At 47.1% G+C, this 21,007-nt stretch overlaps 1 protein-coding gene across 33 annotated transcripts in view; it reads right to left on the reverse strand.

The window, feature by feature from the left end:
• Positions 1–6,750: 6,750 nt before the first annotated feature.
• Positions 6,751–21,007, reverse strand: part of Ncam1 (neural cell adhesion molecule 1) — a 297,265-nt gene continuing 283,008 nt past the window's right edge. For 15 of the 33 annotated variants that reach the window (XM_017313194.2, XM_006510059.2, XM_006510067.2 and 12 more), the window contains 4 exons: positions 14,327–14,534; positions 13,211–13,327; positions 11,475–12,275; positions 6,756–10,185 (listed from right to left, as the gene is read on the reverse strand). In XM_017313194.2, the coding sequence (XP_017168683.1) occupies positions 10,065–10,185; positions 11,475–12,275; positions 13,211–13,327; positions 14,327–14,534 (1,247 nt within the window). In that variant the 3' untranslated portion in view covers positions 6,756–10,064. Of the gene's footprint in view, positions 10,186–11,474; positions 12,276–13,210; positions 13,328–14,326; positions 14,535–19,750 lie in introns of those variants that run through there. The other 18 variants (XM_011242413.2, XM_006510071.2, XM_017313195.2 and 15 more) reach the window with 6 other exon arrangements.

The raw sequence follows: 21,007 nt of genomic DNA on the forward strand, positions 1-21,007 counted from the left end.
GCTTTCTTGGATTCTGGTTTCCAGGCTACAGCTCAGGCTGGATGCTGTCAAAGGATTCTAGAATCAGAATAAAGCCTTCGGTATATGATGGGTCAACCTCTTCTCGATTCTGAGCAGTGGTCACCGCCCTCTGCTTAGAGACACTGTGTCCTCTCTTACAGCCATGCTGACTGCTGGTTGGTGCTGAAACTTCAGTCTTGGGCTGGTGACATTACTGAAAGGTGATTGATCATGCCAATGACATCAGTGGCTTAATCAATTTAATAAAGTAATTTGCAAAGCGCAGCCTTATGAACTAGAAGTGAAGTTAGCAACTATGAAGCCCCTGCTTTGACGCAGATGCTGTGTACGGTGGTAGTGGATCAAATCCGAGAACAAGATGGATTCAGGACGTGCCCTGGGGGAGTTTGGAGTTCAGTAGGAAAGAGATACATCAAGTCATACATGAAATACATAGGGTGCTTACGATGGGCCCAGAAGGTGTGCTAACGGTATTTTAGATCATCCATCTGACACCAGACACTGTGCCAGAGACAAACTTTGGTGCCTTCTTGGCCTAGGTGGGGTCTTGGAACTGCTTGAAGATTTATCTTAGTTAGGGTTTCTATCACTGCGATGAAATACCATGACTAAAAAAGCAAGTTGGGGAGGAAAGGGTTTGTTTGGCTTATACTTATAGACCACAGTCCATCACTGGAGGAAGTCAGGACAGGAACTCAAGCAAGGCTGGAGCCTGGAGGCCGGAGCTGATGCAGAGGCCATGGAAGGATACGGCTTATTGCCTTGTTTCCTATGGGTTTCTCAGCCTACTTTCTTAAAGAACCCAGGATCACTAGCCTAGGGATGGCACCACCCACAATGGGCTGGGCCCTCCCTCATTGATCACTAGTTGAGAAAATGCCTTACAGCTGTATCTCAAGGAGGCATTTCCTCAGCTGAGGATCCTTCCTCTCTGATGACTTCTAACTTGTGTCAAGTTGATACACAAACCCAGCCAGTACAAAGATGCTTGTGGTAGGAGGCAGGTAGCTGGGGCAACAGCAGCTACATACAACTGCAAAGAAGCATCTTGATGACTTAGCAACCTGATAACATCAGCCTGGAAGGTGCCTGCCTGCTGTATTGTCGGAGCAGAGCCTGGATCAGGTGACAGGGTGGGCTAGCATGGATCAGGTGACAGGGTGGGCTAGCATGATAGATGCTTAGACTGAAAGCTTAGGATGGAGCCCAGGACCTGTGTGCGCACTGAGAGATCTATGGACTGTCTTCGACACAAGAAGCAGCAAGTAGGCATATAAGACCCCAGATTAGGGGTGAAATCAGGGCACCATCAAATATAATCGTTGCTGACACAGGGTGAGAGGGAGAAGAGAGTGTGACAGAAACAAGCTTGGAGAACACACTGATTTCATTTCTGTGACTGCGGTAAAAATCAACCCTGACAAAAACAACTTAGGGAAGAATGGGTTTATTTTGGCCCCAATTACAGCCCATCATTGCTGGAAGTCAAGGCCAGAACTCGAAGCAACTGTCAGGAGCAGAGAGAAAATCACACACACACACGCACACGCACACGCACACACACACACAAGCACATACATGCTCAGCCTGATTTCTTCATCAGCCCATGAAAGCCCAGATTCAGGCTGGACTTTCCCACTTCACTCAACACAATGAAGAAAAATGCTGAATTCTCGTAGGCCAATGTAATCCCGATGAATCCCCATTGAGATACTCTTCCCAAGGTGAGTCTAGATTATGTCAAGTGAACAATTAAAACTAGCCATCAGAGAGAGGCAGCCTAGGTCCTGTCAACAACAGTAGAAAGGGTTGACCCTCGGTGGGATGCAGGCCTGTTCAGATCTCAGGAGACTGAAGCAGGGGGATGAGTTAAGTCCAGGTTGCTCTACAGATTAAGATATTGTATAAATAAAAGAATAAATAAATAAATAAGAAAGTTGAAGTGTGGAATCAGTTTGATGGAGATTGAATTTCAAACAACTGTGTGGAATAGCTGGTTGGGGCAGAAATTCAATGAAATATTAATAAACCACAGTTCATAGTCAGTCGAGAGTCTTCCTCACCTTACATGATTGAAGGACAGGGCCAGTAGAGAAGGGTTCCTGGGCCAATGGTGTCCTTTATCTATGGGGACTACATTCATAGCCTATCCTCAATCCCCTCTATGGTGTCCACAGGTATCCTAGACTCAACGTTTCCAAACCTGGCACCCAAGTCTGCCTCTCCTTTATTCCTCTTATGATGTAAATGGCAACGCCATCCAGCCTTCAATGGTCAGAGCCTTCCGTTAAAAGTTACCCTCCATGCCTTGCTCCAAACCCACATCCAGTGCATTATCCAGTGTGTCTGGCTTTGCTCTCGGCGAGTAAATGAAGTCTAGCCATTGAATAACTTCTGTCCTCTTAGAACCCCCTCATCCCATCTATATTGCTATCCCCCCATTATCCTCTCTTCTGAAGTGTGTTGCCCACCTAGAAGTCAGGGATCATTTAAAAAACTCAAGTCAGGTCAAATGTGCCAAGCATAGTCTTTGGCTGTCCATCCCACTTGAAGGAAGAAGCAAACATCTAACCAATGTCTGTGGACTGTGCCATTAGCTCCCGGTGACCTCTGGGCTTCTTGTGTTTTTATTCCCCACCTCAGGTCATCAGTTGCTGTCTGATCTCACCACAATGGCCACCTTGCTTCTCTTCAAAGATGGCAACTAGGTCCCCACTGCAGGCCTTTTATATATTCTGTTTCCTCTGCCTGAGACACTGTCTTTTAAATGACTGCATAGTCTTAGTCCTCTCTTCCTTCAGGCCAGTGTTCTAGGCCTGCTGCCCTGAATAAAACAGTGACCTTCCCCACACAGCCCCTCAACTTCAGGATTGTTGTAGTCTGTAGAACTGATCCTTCACAGAATAATAGGTTAAATGATGCCATCCTAAGAAACCCTCAATTTAAGTAGATTACAATGTGGAGGCTATACACTTTTGCTGGTTCCTGAGAGCCAATTGCTTAATTTTCAGGAAATTTGTGAACCACTTGTTATAATATAGCTGTTTTTTTATTAAAAAAAAAAACAAGCTAAATGAAATAAATGTATAATTAGCTATACATTTCTTAATTTTTTACTACTATTAAATTATTATTGTTGCATATTGCTGTAATCTACACCCTTGCACACATTTAGGGCTGCTGTATCTGTGTGAGGGAAATACTGCATAGTGACAGTATACAGTGCAACTATACCTAATTCAAGACTAGTAATGGTGCATCAGCCATCTTGATGTAAAAGTCACAAACCAGTTGTGTGTGTGTGTGTGTGTGTGTGTGTGTGTGCTTAAAGTGATGATGTAAATATTTACAATTTTAAAGTAGAAATTGAAATGTGAATAACACACATGCATATGCCCACTCACATACACACTTGAGATAGTAGCCAAAAATGCATACCGCATTCAAATCTGATGCTCAAACCAGTGACGTCATTCACACCACTTATACATAAGTGGCATTCTGAAATGTATCTTTCCTGTTTCACTTTCCCTCACTTAATAAAGTGTGATGATGGTCGGTTTGAGCTGTCAGCTCGATGAACTAAGAGGAACCTAGGGTTGATGTAATACACCTGTGTGTCTAGTGAGGCGTTTCCAGAGAGGGTGACTGCTGGGATGAGAACAGGCTTGACTAGGGGAGGGATCCTCGACTGTCAAACAGATGGGAAGAAGTGGGAAGGAACAAGGAGAGCGTGGGCAGGCCAGTGGGTCTTTGTCTTTGCTGAGTGACTGAGTATCCTGCTACTGCCTGCTGCCTCCAGACTCCAGCTTCCCTAGCTTTCAGTGTGAACTCTGTACCTCGTCAGGGACCCTTCAGGCTGTCAGCATTGGATCGGAATAGCTGAGCATCCTGCTTCCTCAACTGCACATCTGATTCTCTTCTCCTCCAGTGTGCAGGTGGACTTCGTGAAGTCTACCCAGTTCCAATTGTTTTGGCCAATCCAATAAACCCTGTGTGTGAAAAAAGAGGGGGAAGAGAGGGAGGAGAAGGAGGGAAAGATGAAGGGAGGAGACTAGAGAGAGAAGGATAGAGACAGTCTGTTGTTTCTGTTTTTCTAGTAGAGAACCCTACCTAATACGAGTGAACAAATCAATCAATATTCAGGTTGGAAATACACCCATTAATGAATTGGAGCCATAGGCTAACTATAGATATACAATGTCAACACAAATAAACCAAAGAATTCTCTATCAACATGGTGTAAGCAATTTCTATACAGTATTTTCATACCACACTCTTTATATCAGCAAAACTGATAATAAACATAAAACATACACTCCTACCCAGATCTGTTCTCATTATTTGTGGGCCTGTTGCCACACACTTCTGCTTATATTTCACCAAACAAAGTAAGTCACATAGTCATACCTGTTGAAGTGAGCAGAGAAGTACAAGGCCACCATGTGCCTGAAAGAAAAGTAGAGTGATAGTGTATGTAATTCTGACAACCACTCCATTATGTGTGTATTCTGACAACCATTCCGTTATGTGTGTGGGCATGTGTGTGAATGTGTGTGTGGTATGTGTGTGCATGTGTATGTGTTAATGTGTGGTGTGTATGTGCATGTGTGTATGAATGTGTGGTGTGTATGTACGTGTGTGTGGGTGTGTGGTTTGCATGTGTGTGTGGTGTGTGCATGTATGTGTTCATATGTATGTGCATGTGGTGTGTGTGTGTTTGTATGTGTTTGTGTATGTGTGTGTGCTGTGTGAGTGAGGTATGTGTATGTATCTCTCTGTGTGTGGTGTGTATGTATGTGGGTGTATGTGTGTGTGCATGTATGTGTGAATTCTTGTGTTGTGTGTGTGCACATGTGTATGTGAAAGTGTGGTGTGTTTCTGTATAGTGTGATGTGTATGTGTGGTACGTGTGTGTCTATGATATGTGTATGTATGTATGTGTGTGTATATATGTCTCTGTGTGGTATGAGTGTGTGTGTATGTTTGTGTATGCGTATATATGTATGTATGTGTGTATATTTGTGTATGGTATGTTACTCTCATATATAAATGTAGCTTACACCAGAGCTGATTTGCTCACTGGAACATCTTGGAGATGCTCAGTACTTCAAATGGGTTTGATAGAAAAATAACACAGAAGAAAGTTCTGGAAACCAGCTCCCATGGGTCAACAAAGACAGTCTTCATTGCATGTCTTGTCCAGTTCTGAATAAGCTGTGGGTTTTTTGTTTCCCACCCACCCCTGCCATTTGCAGCTGTGACTCTGTGGTAAAAGAAATTGCGTGGATTCATATGACTTGGTATTAGGATGTAGAACAGAAGAGGCACAACTCCCCTGCTCCCCATCCCCAAAGATGATTAATCTCATCAGAGTAAGCAAGTGAGGCAGTTAAACTGGGCACAAAAAAAGGAGATGTCACCATCAGCTTTGTACAAGGGCAAAGTAATCCCTGAGTAGGTACCGGCTTATATTTTATGACCTAGATACCTCTCTCAGTAAATACTCTCTCAGTATTTACATCAGTGTGAATGGAAACAAAGGTGGTGTTGATGTTTCACTCAGTAAAAAGTTTTTAATAACAAGAGAGAAGGCTCCGGAAGTACAGAATGCTGGGTAAGGATGTTAAAGGGAAGTGTGATCACCACCATCCAGACGGACAGCTGAGGGTGAGACCCTGGGACACGGGAGGGTCCGTAGAAAATGAGGACATCGAATCCCATCCTGAATCTGCATCCAGGGTTCCTTCAGGAATCGGGTTCAGAGTTTAATGGACACTTCTAACTGTAGAGGTTGTTTGCAGAGAGCCACGTGGTAGCAGATGCCAGAGAATTTAGAGTTTGTACTCCTGCCACTTTAACAAATCCCTAGGGCTGAATTATGGCTCCAAACACAGACAAAGCAAAAGGGAGGAGGCATTTATTGTTCTGAAAAAATGCTTCAAACATCCGCCTCACAGGTGTGACTCTGACGCTCAGGTGTTGGCTATTATAATTAGCTTGATGGTGCTGCCCCTTGGTGATGGGAACAGCACTTCTTATTTTCTGAGTTCCTGTTATGAGTGAAGAAAACACTATCCTAGACACACACACACACACACACACACACACACACACACACACACACACACACACGTACGTACGTTGTGTTGTTCATCAACTAGTACCAACACCTATGCCCTGGGGACTTCCTGTCCAGCAACTGAGAAAATTGAGTCTTGGGGAGATTAAATAATTCTTCCAAGGCCATCTGGGAAGCGACAGAACCAGGATCATAATGAAGTCTTTTCCAATCTCAGGTTTGGGCCTTTTAAACAGGAGCCTCTCTACCAATCTGTACAACATGAACTCAAGATGGTTTTATACCCATACACCCATACATATACACACATACACTTTGGTTGTTGTTGTTATTGAGACATGATCTTACACTGTAGCCTAGGCTGATTTGGAAGTTATTGTGTAGTTCACAGCAATGAACTGAATTTAAATTCAAATTCATGGTAATTCTCCTGCCTCAGTCTACTGAATACTAGGATTACAGAGCTGAGCTATTACGTGTGTCAGAGACACACTAATGTCGATTACTAAGTGCTAAAACCAAAGCAACCACAAGCTCTGCCCCAAAACCAACAAACCAACCAAAGAAAACCTAAAACCTAGAACGCAGGCATGCCTATATTTATTTGCACACTACTCTCACAGAGCAGAAAGAAAGCCCAGTTGGACTAGAGTTGCTTTTTTTTTTCTTTCAACTTTTATTGAACACAAGTATTCTGACAGAATGCAAAGTCAAAATTCTCAGTTAGTACTCAGTATTTACAGCAGTGAGAATGGAAACAAAGGTGGTGTTGATGTTTCACTCAGTAAAAAGTTTTTATAACAAGAGAGAAGGCCCCCGAAGTACAGAATGCTGGGTAAGGATGTTAATGGAGGTGTGATCACCACCATCCAGACGGACAGCTGAGGGTGAGACCCTGGGACATGGGAGGTTCCATAGAAAATGAGGACATAGAATCCTGTTGGATACACCTTGGCCCTTCAGGACTGGGAGACCCCACTGGTGGCACCTGGGTAACCTTCCCACGGAACTTGGCCATGCTGGTCTTTATGTGATACAATGTATGCCACATAGACATAAGACACACCGACACTGACACTGGTGGAGTCCATCCCTCCTTCCAAAAACTAAAACAACAAACAAACAAACAACCCCCCCCCCAAAACCAAAAAACCCTACAGAAAACTAAATACTTATTTCTTCACATAAAAGAATAGGGGGGGATACACTGTCTCCCTCTTTGATATCAGAGAGACTACTGCTGTTTAAAAATAAAAAGAAACAGAAAAAGGAAGAAAGGAAAACCCATGCATGGCGAGACAAACATATGTATAAAGAGAGAGGCATATCAAAGTGTGGGCGGTCTTGGCTTCCAGCAAATGTGTGGCCAGTGTTCTGAGCGTCAGCTACTCTGGGCCACATTATTTTGGAGTTGGCCATACCTCTGTCTCTTCTTATCATCAGAGTTGAGCTCAATGTATCCAACCACAAACAGTGGAGTACACCATTTCCAGGAGGTACAGTGTGCCCTCGGCAGAGCCGGTCCAGCCGCCGACTTCACCATATGGGAAAGCGATTCCCCGGAACAGGCTGTGGCCCAAGGAGTCTGCCCCTCACCGCAAGGACCTGGCTCGGGTGCTACCCAGCTCTCCCATTCTGCTAAGTGCCCTCAGAGTTGTCTACCCGATAGCTCTTCCTGAGGACCCGTGTACGTGAACTGTGGATCTGTGCAGGCCCTGGAATGAAAGGGGCTGGGCTGGGCTGAGTGTTCTGGGATCCTCCATTCCCATCCCCGGGAGCTGAGAAAATGCAAAATAACCCCACACTGAGTAAAGGACGAGACCATTATTTTTCACAGTTTGAAATTATAACCTAGCATCACCACTGGTCACACTGCAGAAGTGTCAGAACCCTGGGGGATGTGGCCCACAGAGTGAACACGGGTGCGTCTGGCCACCCTAACCTCTTGTCACTTTGTACTTGGGAAAGGAACACGTGCTGTCGGGGGACGTCTGTTGGCTTAGCGTCCTCTTCATCAGTGTCACTCTGTTTTATTGCCTATTAAAAGGCCTTGATTCCTTTTTTTTCCTTTTGGGATTTGTTTGTTTTGTTTTGTTTCCTGAATAGTTGTTTGTGTTTTTTTTTTTCTTTTCTGAACTATCTGCTATACCTTCCACAACCAAACTATGTTGAAGTTTTATTTCAATACTATGACAAAAACACGTTTCACACTAAAATATTCACGCATCCACAGTGCACAAGCTTGCGTTCTAAAGCAGAATGAAAAAACAAAAGCAAAATTTCTATACAAAGGGCTGGCTTTTCCCTTCTCCCCCCTCCCATCCCCTGAAAGTTTCTGTATTTTCCCCCCACTTGGTTTCCGATCCAGGAGAGTTGTATTATAACTCCAGACGATATTTGTTTTTTTTTTACAAATGTTGCCTAACTGAACAGAAGGCCGATGTCACTTTACTTCCATAGATTTCCAAAAGGAGACACTACTTCCCTGAAGCACACGCGCTCTTCCGTTCAAATCTAGATTCTGGGCTCTAAAGGAAGTGGTATGTATATATTTTATTTGGCTTTCTACAAAAAGGAGGTGTCTGGGGTAAAAAAAAAAAAAAAAAAAAAGGAAAAAAAAAAGAAAAAAGAAAAAAAAAGAAAAGTGTGTTCACCAAGACCAGCCCCAGCCCCAACTATACAATCTTCTCTGCTTCATTCAACAAAGCCAAAGGAGTCCTTCAGAGGAAGGGTGCGCAGACACCTGGGCAGTAGGTCCAGTGTCACAGACACAGGCAGGTGGCAGCTAATCCAAAAGTGGTCTAACATCCCCCATCTCCCCCTAAGAAACAGAATTAACAAAAAAAAAAAAAAGGCAAAATCATTTCAGAAGGAGGGGCTCTCGCCCCAGTTTGACACAGGTAAAAACTGTAATGAATCAGAATCCTCAGGGGTAGGGCAGGGGATGGTTAGGGGGATAGAGCCACTGTAAACAATCATCTTTTGTAACCTTCACCCATGCTAAAAGCAACCTGTGAGGATTCTACCTGCCTCTACGGGGTACCTGTTGCTTAAAGAAAAAACAGGGGGCGGGGGGGGGGGGGAGCTATTTTATACAGGGACATTAAACACAACCAAAGTCAAACGTAGTCTGTCAACTTGTAAACACTGGAAAGCAAACTTGATAAACAGGGAAGAAAGGGAAAGAAAAGAAAGAGTAGAGGAAAAAAAATCAAAAGCAAAAGAACTGGAATAAGCTGGCATTTGGCATGCTTCCTAAGAAACAGGAGTCCCCGTGGGAACTGAACTCAGCTAGCCAGAGTGCCACACTCCGCATATGGAACAAACACAAACTGAACGGAAAGTATAACTTATTTGTGAGGTTCGACAGAGTTCCAACTTGACTGAAAGTATAAAAATAAACTGTGGGCTTGGTTCATTCCTTAGTCTAAGTTCTTGGAAGCATTTTTTTCTGAAACTGATCTGTGCCAATTGGGTAATACCAATTGCAGCCTCCCCGAGCCTAGATCTATCTTTCTTTCTTTCTTTCTTTCTTTCTTTCTTTCTTTCTTTCTTTCTTTCTTTCTTTCTTTCTTTCTTTCTTTTTCGATCTGAGCTTCCTAGATTCTTAATCTGGGGCCCTTTTGTCTGAATTTTAAATGGTTTCAGGGAACGGAGTGTCCTAGTTTGGCTGTGGGTTTAACCTTTTTGTCTCTTTTTTTTCTTAACAAGTGAGTGTAAGACACAGGAGCCCTTTCTAGAACCCTACAAAAAGGCATTCCCGTGTTGTTTATCTGGTTTTGTTTTTAAAGGCAAAAGACACTAGAGGAATGTGTTTGTGTGTGCGTGTGTGTGTGTGTGTGTGTGTGTGTGTGTGTGTGTGTATGTGAGAGAGAGAGAGGGGGGGGGATTATTTGGGGATGCTCTGGTGAAGCCGCTGTGTCACTTTTCATTTTGATCTTTGCTTGTTGCTTGGTACCCATCATGCTTTGCTCTCATTCTCTTTTGTTTGTGTGGCATCGTTGGGGACCGTCTTGACTTCAGTTGGCGCTGGCTTGGCTTCTGACTCCGGGGGCTCAGACTTTGTTTCTACAGGGCCCTTTCTGCAGAGAAACAGAAACAGTGTTGCTAAGACCACTTAGTAGAGCTCTGAAAATACTGCCCTCCCCCTCTGAAAATACCACCCTCCCCCTGCTCCCCGTGCCACATGGGATGGAGGAGGCCTCAGTTGCAGCTTCAGCATCTAACCTTGCATGAACATTGAAATCACCTGAGAGCTCTCCAAACCACTCACACCTGGGGCATGTCCCCAGAAATCCTGGGTATAGTGACTTTAAATGCAACCATAATTCCAAGGTGCAGATGGCTAGGTGGAGATGAACTAGCCAAGAACAATCGTCTCCTCTTCCAGACTTAACTTTCCCCAGCCCATGTTAACCTGGGAGTTCCTCTCTCCCACTGTGACAAGTGGTAGTAACGCAGTGAGGTGCCCCAGGCTCTGCCTCTGGTACCAGTTCCAGGGATTCCTACCATAAACCACTTCTCTTTTGCCTGCCCCAAGGCTTCATCCCATACTGTTTCAGGATGGGGTCTTTTTGGTGGCTTGAGTAGGGTGAGAGAATACTGTTACCAGGGTGGCAAGAGGCTAGCATGGGCCTGCTTGCTGTAAGAGACTGGAAGGGACATCCACATTAACTTTTGTAAAAGTCCAGGTGTGCCTCTGTCTCCACAGGTCTCCCAGGACAGAGTCAAGCCTAAAGACGTGGTAGAGCAAGTGCAGCTACCTGTTCGTGCCAACGCATTTGGTTAGCATCACACTACCGAAAACTGAAGGATGAGAACTTGAGTTTGGAGACACACATGAGTGCCTGAGAGTCTTGGGTAGGGGAAGAGTGAGTCTCGCAGCCCGTGTGGGAAAGAGCTGTCTGTGGCTACATCCTCCTTGCACAAGCACCTCACCAGAAGCTAGCTCATTTCTTTCTGAATACCATGTTGCCATTCTTAGGAGGTCTTGGCTGGCCCTGGATAACACACACAACTATGGGCCCAGGATGGCAGATAAAGGCACATTGGCCTCCGAAGTGCCTTCTCAAACTCTGCTCATCAATGGCCCAACTGCAAAGACATCCCCTGGTGGGGGGATGGCTAGGATGATAAGGATGGAACCTAAGGAACATGACCTAATTATGGAGCAGAGCCGGGCTTCGCCCCTGCCATCGCCCATCCCATTGCCTGCCCCTGTTCCTGCGTCATCCCAGGCCCTGGCTGACAGTGGTATCACAGAAGCCCTGCAAGAGGCTGAGGACACATCGAACACGGAGGACATAACACAGCACAGACACACACCACTACTGGACACAACCCAATGACAGTGGACAAAGAGAGGCCGTACTCGGTCTTTGCTGGTGCGGGAGGCACAGCGCTGTCTGCAGTGGAAGGAGCAAGCTCAGAGGCTTGTCCACTGGCCCCAGTGGCGGGAGCAGGAGAGCCCAGGGCTGCAAAAACATCCTTTGCAAGGTCAATATCTGGGGTCTTGAAGTTCCCTTCGTCCATTTTTAAGTCCTCGCCCTGGGAAGGGTTTGTGGTTGCAGCCTTGCTCTTCGGGCTAGCAGGGGCTGTGGCTGCCTCAGGTGGGTTCTTCACGGTGCCAGGCTGGGTGGGCTCTGGGTCCGGACCTTTGGTGCTGGGGGCTTCCTGCTTGGCCTGGGGGGCATCTGTGGCAGGGGCGGCTACTGCTGCTAAGGGGCTGGCTGCCCCAGCTGGAGTGGGGGTGGGAGCAGGGGAGGCCTTACTGGCTGGAGGGGCCTTGGAGGTCTCTCCCGCACTGGCAGGGGTGCTAGGACTGAGTACAGCTCCTTGGTTAGCCAAGACAGTGGAGGACAGATTGCTAGCAGAGGGAGCTGAAGTTGGAGTATCACTCAGGTCAACCAGAGGAGCAACTTTGGGGGCTGAGGCTGGGGACGAGGATGAAGCAGTGACACCCTTGGAAGGGGTGGCCTGACCAGCGGGCACAGAATTTGAGTCTGGCACAGTTGTGGCCGGTGGGGCAATACTGGAGGTCAGTGTAGTGGTCTCACTGGTAGGGCTGTTCTGAGCAGTGGCAAAGGTTTCGGTGATAGTGTCAGAGTTAGTGGTGACGGTGGTGACAGAAGGCAGCATGTCCTCGACAGTGGCTGTGGTGTCGGCAGGCAGCCTGTGGGGAGGACAGGAAGTAGAAAGAGAATAGACAATGAAGCTGAGACATGACAGAGAAGCTAGATAGGAGCCGAGGAGAGGAGCGGTGGGAGGGTGGGCATGCAACCATACACGGGCAGGAACATGGGCCCACGGAGAAACAAGGACAAGAGGAAGTACATGCCCCAGGCGGGCGGAAGAGGACACAGGAGACAACAAAGAACGTGGCAGTCTCAAAGGGACCTGCTAGCCTTCTTCCATGCTGACACCCCTTCAGCTCTCTGTACAGGGCTCCAGTTCCCTACTGCTCTGTCTAGCGCTCTCTTATGCTGCCCTGGATCTCCACTCCAGGGAAGGCAGCTGATGTCTATCATCTCTAGGTTTCTGGAGCCCCCTAGGGGCAGGTCCAGCTATCTTACAATCCTAGGCAGGCATGGGGAGAGCCAGAATGAAGAGGACCAGTGCTCCAAATGGCTCCTATGTGCCAAGGTCTCTTCCAGCCATAGATTGGTGTTCCTGTGAGACGTATTTCTTCCAAGGCTATCAGCCATGGCTGGTCAGAACCCCTGAAGATCTCCAAAGTTTCTGAGTGGAAGAAGACCAAGGAACCTACCCAGGTCCTGAAGATTTTTCAAGAAATCCTAAATGAAATGGGCTAGTCCTCTCTCAAAATGAAGTTAAGCCATTCCTAGAATATGTGTGGAACTTTGGAACACTCCAGGGGAGCCCACTTATGCAACGGGCCTGGCAAGGCACCCACTAGGATCCAAGGAGAAGCCAGAACGTCTTCTCTCTCTGGAGAGTGGGTTCAGAAGGTCTTCTGACCCAGGGCTCCAGAGCTCTGGCTTCCACCTTTGGCCAGGAGCCGAGGGTGAGAAGTGGGGAAGGTTGGGGTAGGGTGATAAGGTGGAGTTGGGGTTCTACTGAGGCGACAATCCCTCCTACTCCACGTACTCGGGTTCTGTCAGCGGCGTGGTCTCGTTGGGCTCTGTGTGCTTCCCCCCATCATGGTTTGGAGTCCGTTCTTCCTCCGTTCGGACCTCCACAATGGGTTCTTTTGACTCATCTTTCCTGTGGAGAAAGTTCCACTGGTTAGATCCCAGGATGGCTTCCCAGGAAAGTCATCGAAGAAAGAAGCTGTAAGGAGGTGCATTGGGGTTTCGCCTGTGGCTATCAGAGTGGGCTGGATGATTGTGTCTGCATCAGTGCAGTCCCTATACATAAGACAGTTACCTCACCTCACCTCACCTCACCTCACCTCACCTCACCTCACCCCTCCCTCAGTACTCCCACCTGTACATTAGGACAAGTAAGCATATACCTTGACTAACTATGAGAACTAAATGAGAAAAGGTTTTAAGCACAGTGCTTAACTGCTCAAATGCAAACTTATGTGCACACATGTATATGTATGCATAAAAATGTATTTGTAACTGTGTATACACAAACCTGTGTGTATGTATGCATATATATATATATGTATATATATGCATCTATCTATCTATCTATCTATCTATCTATCTATCTATCTATCTACCTATCTATAGAGTTACTTGCATGTGGGGGTGTTATGCAATTTATCTTCTCACTCCATCCTTTCTCAGCTTGCTACAACAGCCTCCTTCACCCACGGACTTCGATATCTCCTACTAACTAGCTAACAGATGCTGCTGGTGGGAAGAACATACACACTGTGCCTTGTTTCTCTCCCTTTGGTGCCCTAGAGCCAGGATACGGGGTCTTGCCTTCAGTAGCTGAAGCACTTGAGCAGTAAATGAAGAGAGAGGTTAAGTGTGTTTCTCCAAGGCTGGTTCCTTCCACCACAGCTCCTCTCCAAGTTTAAATCTGACAAGTCCCACCTTTTGACATCATCAGAAAGCTTCAAATGTTTATGAGGCTTTAGAACCTAGGGTGGGCCAAAGGCGCTGCTCTTCAAGCTGTCACCCCACCTGGCCTTAAACCCATGCTTCAAGTCAGGGAGGTCACTAGAGCACTCTCAGATAGCACAGAGCCAGGCCCTGGGCTGGGGCAGAGCCTACACCGCACTGACAGGACGGGTTTTTTACTCACGAGAAAGCAGCCTTGCCCTCCTCCATGTCTTTGCCCTTGGCTCCGGGCCCAGCTTTGCCACACAGGTTAACAGCGATGCACATGAGCAGGCCACACTTGTTCAGGAAGTAGCAGGTGATGTCCATGACCACCAGGAGCAGGACGAAGATGACAATGAGGATGCCCACAATGGCGCCTGTGCTCAGGCCTGCGGTGGGGCTGCCATTGGCTTAAGTGGGAAAGAAGTGGTCTGTGGTTAGCAGGTTTGTGCATGAGTCCCTGGCCCTATAAACAGCCATCCCTGGGGTGGAGTAGTGCCCTGAGCCCCAGGCCCTATGAACATCCATCCCTGGGGTAGAGTAGGACCCTGAGCCCCCTGAGACTAAGAACAGCCATCCCTGGGATGGAACAGGGCCTGAGCATGAAGCCAAGGCATTTGTGACCAACGGCACCTTCCTCGAGGCCTTCTTATGCCTGGGGTAGGGACAATAGGTTCTCTGCACTTTTCAGATGGGACACATTGCCTCATCTCATGCAGGAGACGGGGTTTGAGTACTCCCACCGATTAAGATGAGAGAGGAGATTGTGTCTTCATTCTTGCCTCCCAACCCACTCTGAACCTCTTCCCTAAGGCACGTGCTCAACTGATCTTCACGAATCCTGGAAGCCCAGTCAGGTAGTCTTTGAGGGCACTGAGTGAGGGCAAATCCAGGCGGGCCCTGATGTATCTCTGGACCAATGCAAAATATTTTTCCTGGTTCATCAGGCAGTGATTCTTGTCTTCAGGCTATGCTATGGCTCTAGGCTCAGTGACAGACAGGGTCCCATATGGGGTTCCCAAGACTGCCTTGGGTCTTGAGGAGATGCCAGACCCAGTGGGATGCCCAACATATGATTCAAGTTCCTCTCCACTCTTGAAGAGTAAGTCCAACGGACTTTAACTATGAGGGAACTGGGGCTCAGCTTATCATTTCTCAGGCCTCAGGAGGATGAATGTGGCCTACCAACTCTGGAGACATGGCAGCCTCCCCAGGCCCCACAGGTAAGGCGAAGGGGGTCTGGGAATACTCACCACATGGGAGCCGGGCATTCTGGGAGCAGACTTCAGGAAAACCTGTAGACTTTCCCAGATCTGAACATTCTCACAGACAGTCACACCCACACACAGGACAAGTGCCCATAGACTCACAGTCTCACATCCCGACAGCACCCAGCCTCCTAACTCTGGCTGGGGCTTCACTGCCTAGTTCCCTTGGTGACCATTAGTAGTCCTCTGAGGCCTTGGCCTATAGATTTTTCCCACAGAAGACCCTGCCTGTGTTCCCTGTGTGGCGTCACTCACACCAGTTTTCTGGGAGGGACCCACTGACTCTAGATGACTCCCATCAGTGCTGGTATTGTGGGAAGCAAAGCTCTGCACAGAGTTCTGCCTATGTAAGTCATTGTGGGGACAATAGTCTCAGATGGACACAGGGCACTTCTTACTCATTGGTCCCATTCCAGTCTACCATTCTACCCTGCCTGATGTGTCCTGTGCTCCCAAGGGACTAAGAACACTTAGGTTTTCAGAATGGCTGCAAGAACCACAGATAACAGCACTTGGGAATTGACCCCAACTGTCTTCATGGTAAGTATACTATAATTTGCCAAATGGCTAAGTCCAGCAGCTTGACAATCTTATCTTAGGTCATCCCTCCAGACAAGGGCAGGAACGGTACTGCCTGTGGGCTACTGTCTCTCTTTTAATACTGTTGGATATTTGCAATGGGATCTCATTGGCTAGGGGCTCTGATCCCTTTGTCTTTAGTTCCAGAGAGCTGTGTTTACAGGTGTGAGTCACCACACCAGGCCACCATGTTCCACTCCTGGTGTAGCCTGTGTTCTGCTGTACTAGGACGCCTCACTGAGGTACTGTAGTGCTTCTTAAGGGTTTCCACTGTTCCTAATTACAAGCTTCAATTCTGGCCCAGGATGCCAGAGAGGAACCCTCACACCAACTCCTCTCGGGGCCCTAGGCCCTGAGCTGGAGGAAGCTCCAGGTTCACAGATGTTTTCACTCATTAGGACCTCGGCTTGTTTCCCATTCTCTCTTCCTCAGGACTTTGGGCTGGTTCCTTCTAATCCTTCACTGGGGACCCCAGCTGCTGTCTCTGAGATGCCCCAACATGAATAAAAGACAGGTGTGTGGCTTTGGCACTGCTCCTGGCTTCAGCCCTCAGTTGGAGGGACTCTTTCTTCCAGTGCACACTTGAGAACTCTGTGACCCTCACACTTGTATGGGGACATAAGGAGATGCCTTGATCTCCTTGATCTTTAGCATCCCAAGGGGTTTCCTTGAATAGGAAAGTTATCTTAACCACAGTCTCTGACACCTAGTTGGTGTCCAGTGCAGACTTCATGAGGAAAGAGCTAAAGTATCAAAGGAATTTTTTGGGGGGATATTATGAATTTTGGTACTTAGTGGCATTCATAAAAATTCTTTTGAGAGCAAGTTTTATTTCTCTATAGCCCAGGCTAGTCTGGGCCTCTTTGTGAAGCTCAGGCTAGCCTCACATTTATGAGACTCTTGCTGCCTAGGCCTCTTGATCTGATTATAGACACAGGCTACCACATCCATCTCAGCAGCAATGGTTTTTGTTTTTATCTTCAGCTCCATACATCAAAGAAGTCCTATGTGACTGCTCATCTCATAACTCCTGAGCCATGTCTCTAGCCTCATGACTGCTCATCTCTTCAAAGAGGGAAAATAAACCACGGGAAAGCTGTTCTGAGGGTGCGAGTACAGTGGCAGGACAGCATTTGCTCTGGGCCCAGCAGAGCCAGCTGAAGGTTTCACCACCGGGTCTAAGCATATTTGAATGGATGTATCCAAGATTGAAGAACATAATGCCATATAAGGAAAAAAGTAGATCAAAGTTTGAAGCCTTGCTCAGCTGATCTGGTCTCACATGTGTCGTGGCCTCTGTGTAGAACCCCCACCCCCAGACCCTTGTAAACTAGGGTCTGACTTTTAGTGTTGTATTCCAGCCCAGGCTGGTCTGCTTGCTTCCCCATGGACATGGTATCCTGTCATCTCTCCAGAGCTTGCTGACTGTATAGCTATGCTGTCTTACAGCACCTCAAATTTCACATTATCTTCTTGGATATCTACTATCTTCTTTATCGTCTTTATCTAACAAGCTACTCTGCTCTACTCTCCTCTTGCTCCCATCTGACTTAATTCCCCTGAACATTTATAGGCACGTATGCACACTACTCCTGCATGGGTTCTCTAGAACATTCAAGCAGGCAGGTGCCCACTCTCTTCTCTGCCTCCCCAGCTGCTAGTGTGACTCTGACGTTGGGTAAATGTTCACAGGCTATTTGTTGGGTGACTGAAATGAGTCTTCAGCCTGGGGATGAAAACATCATTCCAAGCATTCAATTGTGTGCTATGGGGAGGAGATGGACCTGTATTCTTCACAGCATCTTTCGGTGCTACTATAGGGGGAAGAGCAGACGACAGCCCCTCAGGAAGGATTAGCAAGCATAGGAAGTCAAACAGAGTGAGCTGCCTTGGAAGCTCTGTTTCTTGCCAAGTGCTGTTTCTGGAAACCGTTAAGCAGAGACCAGACAAGCTCTTTAGAGAGATGTTGTACCTCTGACGATGATCCTAGATGAGGTACCTGTATCCGGAAGGGCCTTGGATGGGGGATGGTCTGCAAATCTTTATCAACCATAAATACCTCATCTCAAACTCGACTTGTACAGTGCACCACACATGACACTGTTCCCAAGATGTCAGTCAGTCTCTATAGTGTGCATTAGGAAGACTGCAACTCTAGTAGCCATTCCTCTTTGCAATTTAGATTTTGCACAAAAGTCAAATGCCTTTTAACATTTAGCAGTGATTCTCAGCCTGTGGTGGGGTTCCTGAGGAGGCTTCTTTAAATATTTAGCACTGGGGCTCTTCATTCTAGAGCCAGAACCAGTTGGGGGTGAGGGTCAGGAACTGGGATTTGAACAAGTACCCAGGTCACATGAGGGTCACCATTCCTAACCCTTGCCTGCCTGTCCTCAATCCCAGTGGCTTATGCCTGATTCTAGGGTTTGTCACCAAAGGGGTCATGACTTGCTCCATGTCTCAGACATAACAAATTTGATCATAGATAAATAGATAGATAGATAGATAGATAGATAGATAGATAGATAGATAGATAGATAGATAGACAGACAGACATAGCAAAGACTCTTTCCTGAAAAGGGCCCACCACTTCCAAGGACTGATTCTTCTACAGGAAGTGAGTACTCCTGAAGTTGGAGGGAATGGTGGTGACCCTGACAGAGATGGGAACAAGGAAAGGCTGTGTACAAATTAAAGGGTACTGGAGTCAGGAGACATCACATCTTTGTGGGTATTACAGAGTAATTTAGTTCAGGAGAACTAGTGGTACCAGGTCTAGATCTTGCATCTTACTGAACAAACCGTCAAAGGAAAGGCAAAGGAAACCCTTTCAGATGTCTGTCTTAGCCGTGATCTTCACCTTGCCTCCCTGACAAGCCCAGCACAGAGATGTCTAGCACATAAAGAAGACTTCTTGGGGGCAGCTTTCACATGTATCCCAAGTAAGAGCTGCCTTGAGCAGTGCCTGGCTGGGGCTGTCAACTGTCTGTGGTTCCTGGCTTGAGAGCTTGGTATTCCAAGCAGGAACTGGCTTGCCTTAAGGCTGAGACTCATATGTGTGTGTGTGTGTGTGTGTGTGTGTGTGTGTGTGTGGTTTCTTATGCCCTTAAATGGGTGTCACATTCCATGTGCCCAGCTGGATCTGAGTTATTGTACCATGACCCCAGGTACAGAAGTCCTGGCCCCAGTATGACTGTCAGATTACCAGAATGGCTGAGCTAGGGAGCTCATTCTCTCATTAACCCCTTGTACGTTTGCTTGCTCCTTCCTGGAGTTGGCTAGGCAGAGAATGCAAGCTGTCAACAGAAGATCCCCTTAGTTTCTATCTATCGTGTGTGTGTGTGTGTGTGTGTGTGTGTGTGTGTGTGTGTGTGTGTATACACTCATGCGTGCACGAGCTCTCATGCACAAATGCATGTGTGTGTATGTACTGTTAGGGGGATTTTTCTGCATACCCAGAAGACCTTGCTAGAGAGCTCTGCAGCTGGTGGAACATGCCACCCCTGATGCAGGCTTCAGAGTGACTACACTTTTGCAAAGGCTCATTCCTCTCTTCTCAGGATTCCCAGGCAGCAGAGAACCTGACCACCTCGGGATCCCTTAGGAAGACATAATGATTTCCACAAGAAAAAGCCTTCAACTAGAACTCTCCTTCTCACCAAGTGTGGGGTAGAATTTAAGTGTTTCTCCTGGTAATCAGTTGCCAAGTGCACATGAGGTGGAGGGAGAGGGTTTATATCACTGTGTTGGACACAAAAGTCAAAGAAAATCAAAACACGCTGTTGGGTTTACACGAACTGTTATATCCTTTAATAATGCAAAGGTGTAAACTTCATAAAGTCTTGCTGATTATCTACACAATGATGTTAGCATTCTTATTAGTAGAAAAATGTGATCTGAACCTGCTGTATAAATATTCAAAAAAAAAAAAAAAAGAGCAGAGAACCCTCATGGTAGATACATGGTGTACGGACTGTACTAATACACAGTGCAGAGGTGGGGGTGAGCTCACTCCCTTGGGGATTCCTGGGAGCCTCTCTCTTAAAGACTCCTGGCTGAGCCAGGAGCCACAGCCTTTAAATGGAGGGGCCCAGTGTCTGGCAGGGGCGAGTGCACAATAAAGCTGTGTCTGGTAGGCCATAGCATTACAAGCCACAAGCTGGCTGGGCCTTGTGTCTGCGAAGAGCACAGAACCATGCTTGGTTCTGGACATTTAGGTTGATCTCCAGAGGTCCCTTTAGAATATTGACACTGTCCCTCTCCTGTGAGTAGGTCAGAGACAAGGCTGAGGCAGACTCTCTGAACCAAGTTGAATGCATGTGACATCTGTCTAGGGCCATCAGAAGAGGACAATGGTGGGGCCTCTTTTGCCCTCCCTGCTGCTTTCTTTAAATGACCTGTGACTCTCATGGCAGGCCTCGAGGCCCGTGTTATTTTCTCTGCTGTACTGCCCCATGTCACCTTGCTTCACTGAGCTGGTGCGAAGAGGCCACGGGGTCCAGAGCAGAGGTTCATATCGGAGAGAGGGAGAGGCACTGTCATTTTTAGCTGCTGAGCAGTATGAAGCCTCTGTGTTGAACACTTGGGGACACTGGCAGGTGGCAATGCACCACACTGGCAGGGTGGCAACAGCCTGCAGACCACCATTCGGAGTAATTTTTCTTCAAAGGCAAAGGCTTGTCTTTGAGCATTACAAAAAAAAAATGACAACAGAAACAAAATAGGTGAAAAACCAAAGAGAACATAAAGAAAACTTGTGTGGAGATGGTCAGAAATGACATAGGTAGAATGACGGGTGCCACAGGAGGGGAGGGGGTTTTATTCATTAGAAGGTCCATCACACACTGACACTATTGGCTGGGTTTCAGCCGTGGCTCTCCTGCATCCGACTGTGGCACACCCACCTCCTCTTCTCCCTGAACTGCCCGACAGCAGCAGAAGTTCCTGGCTTTTTCATAAACATTTAAAAAGTGTCGTGGAGGCCAGTAGGCAAGCTGGGGCGCTGTGGGAGTACTGTCAGACACACTGCCTGATTGATG

The sequence above is a fragment of the Mus musculus genome, chromosome 9, assembly GCF_000001635.26.
Source record: "Mus musculus strain C57BL/6J chromosome 9, GRCm38.p6 C57BL/6J".
Classification (NCBI taxonomy): domain Eukaryota; kingdom Metazoa; phylum Chordata; class Mammalia; order Rodentia; family Muridae; genus Mus; species Mus musculus.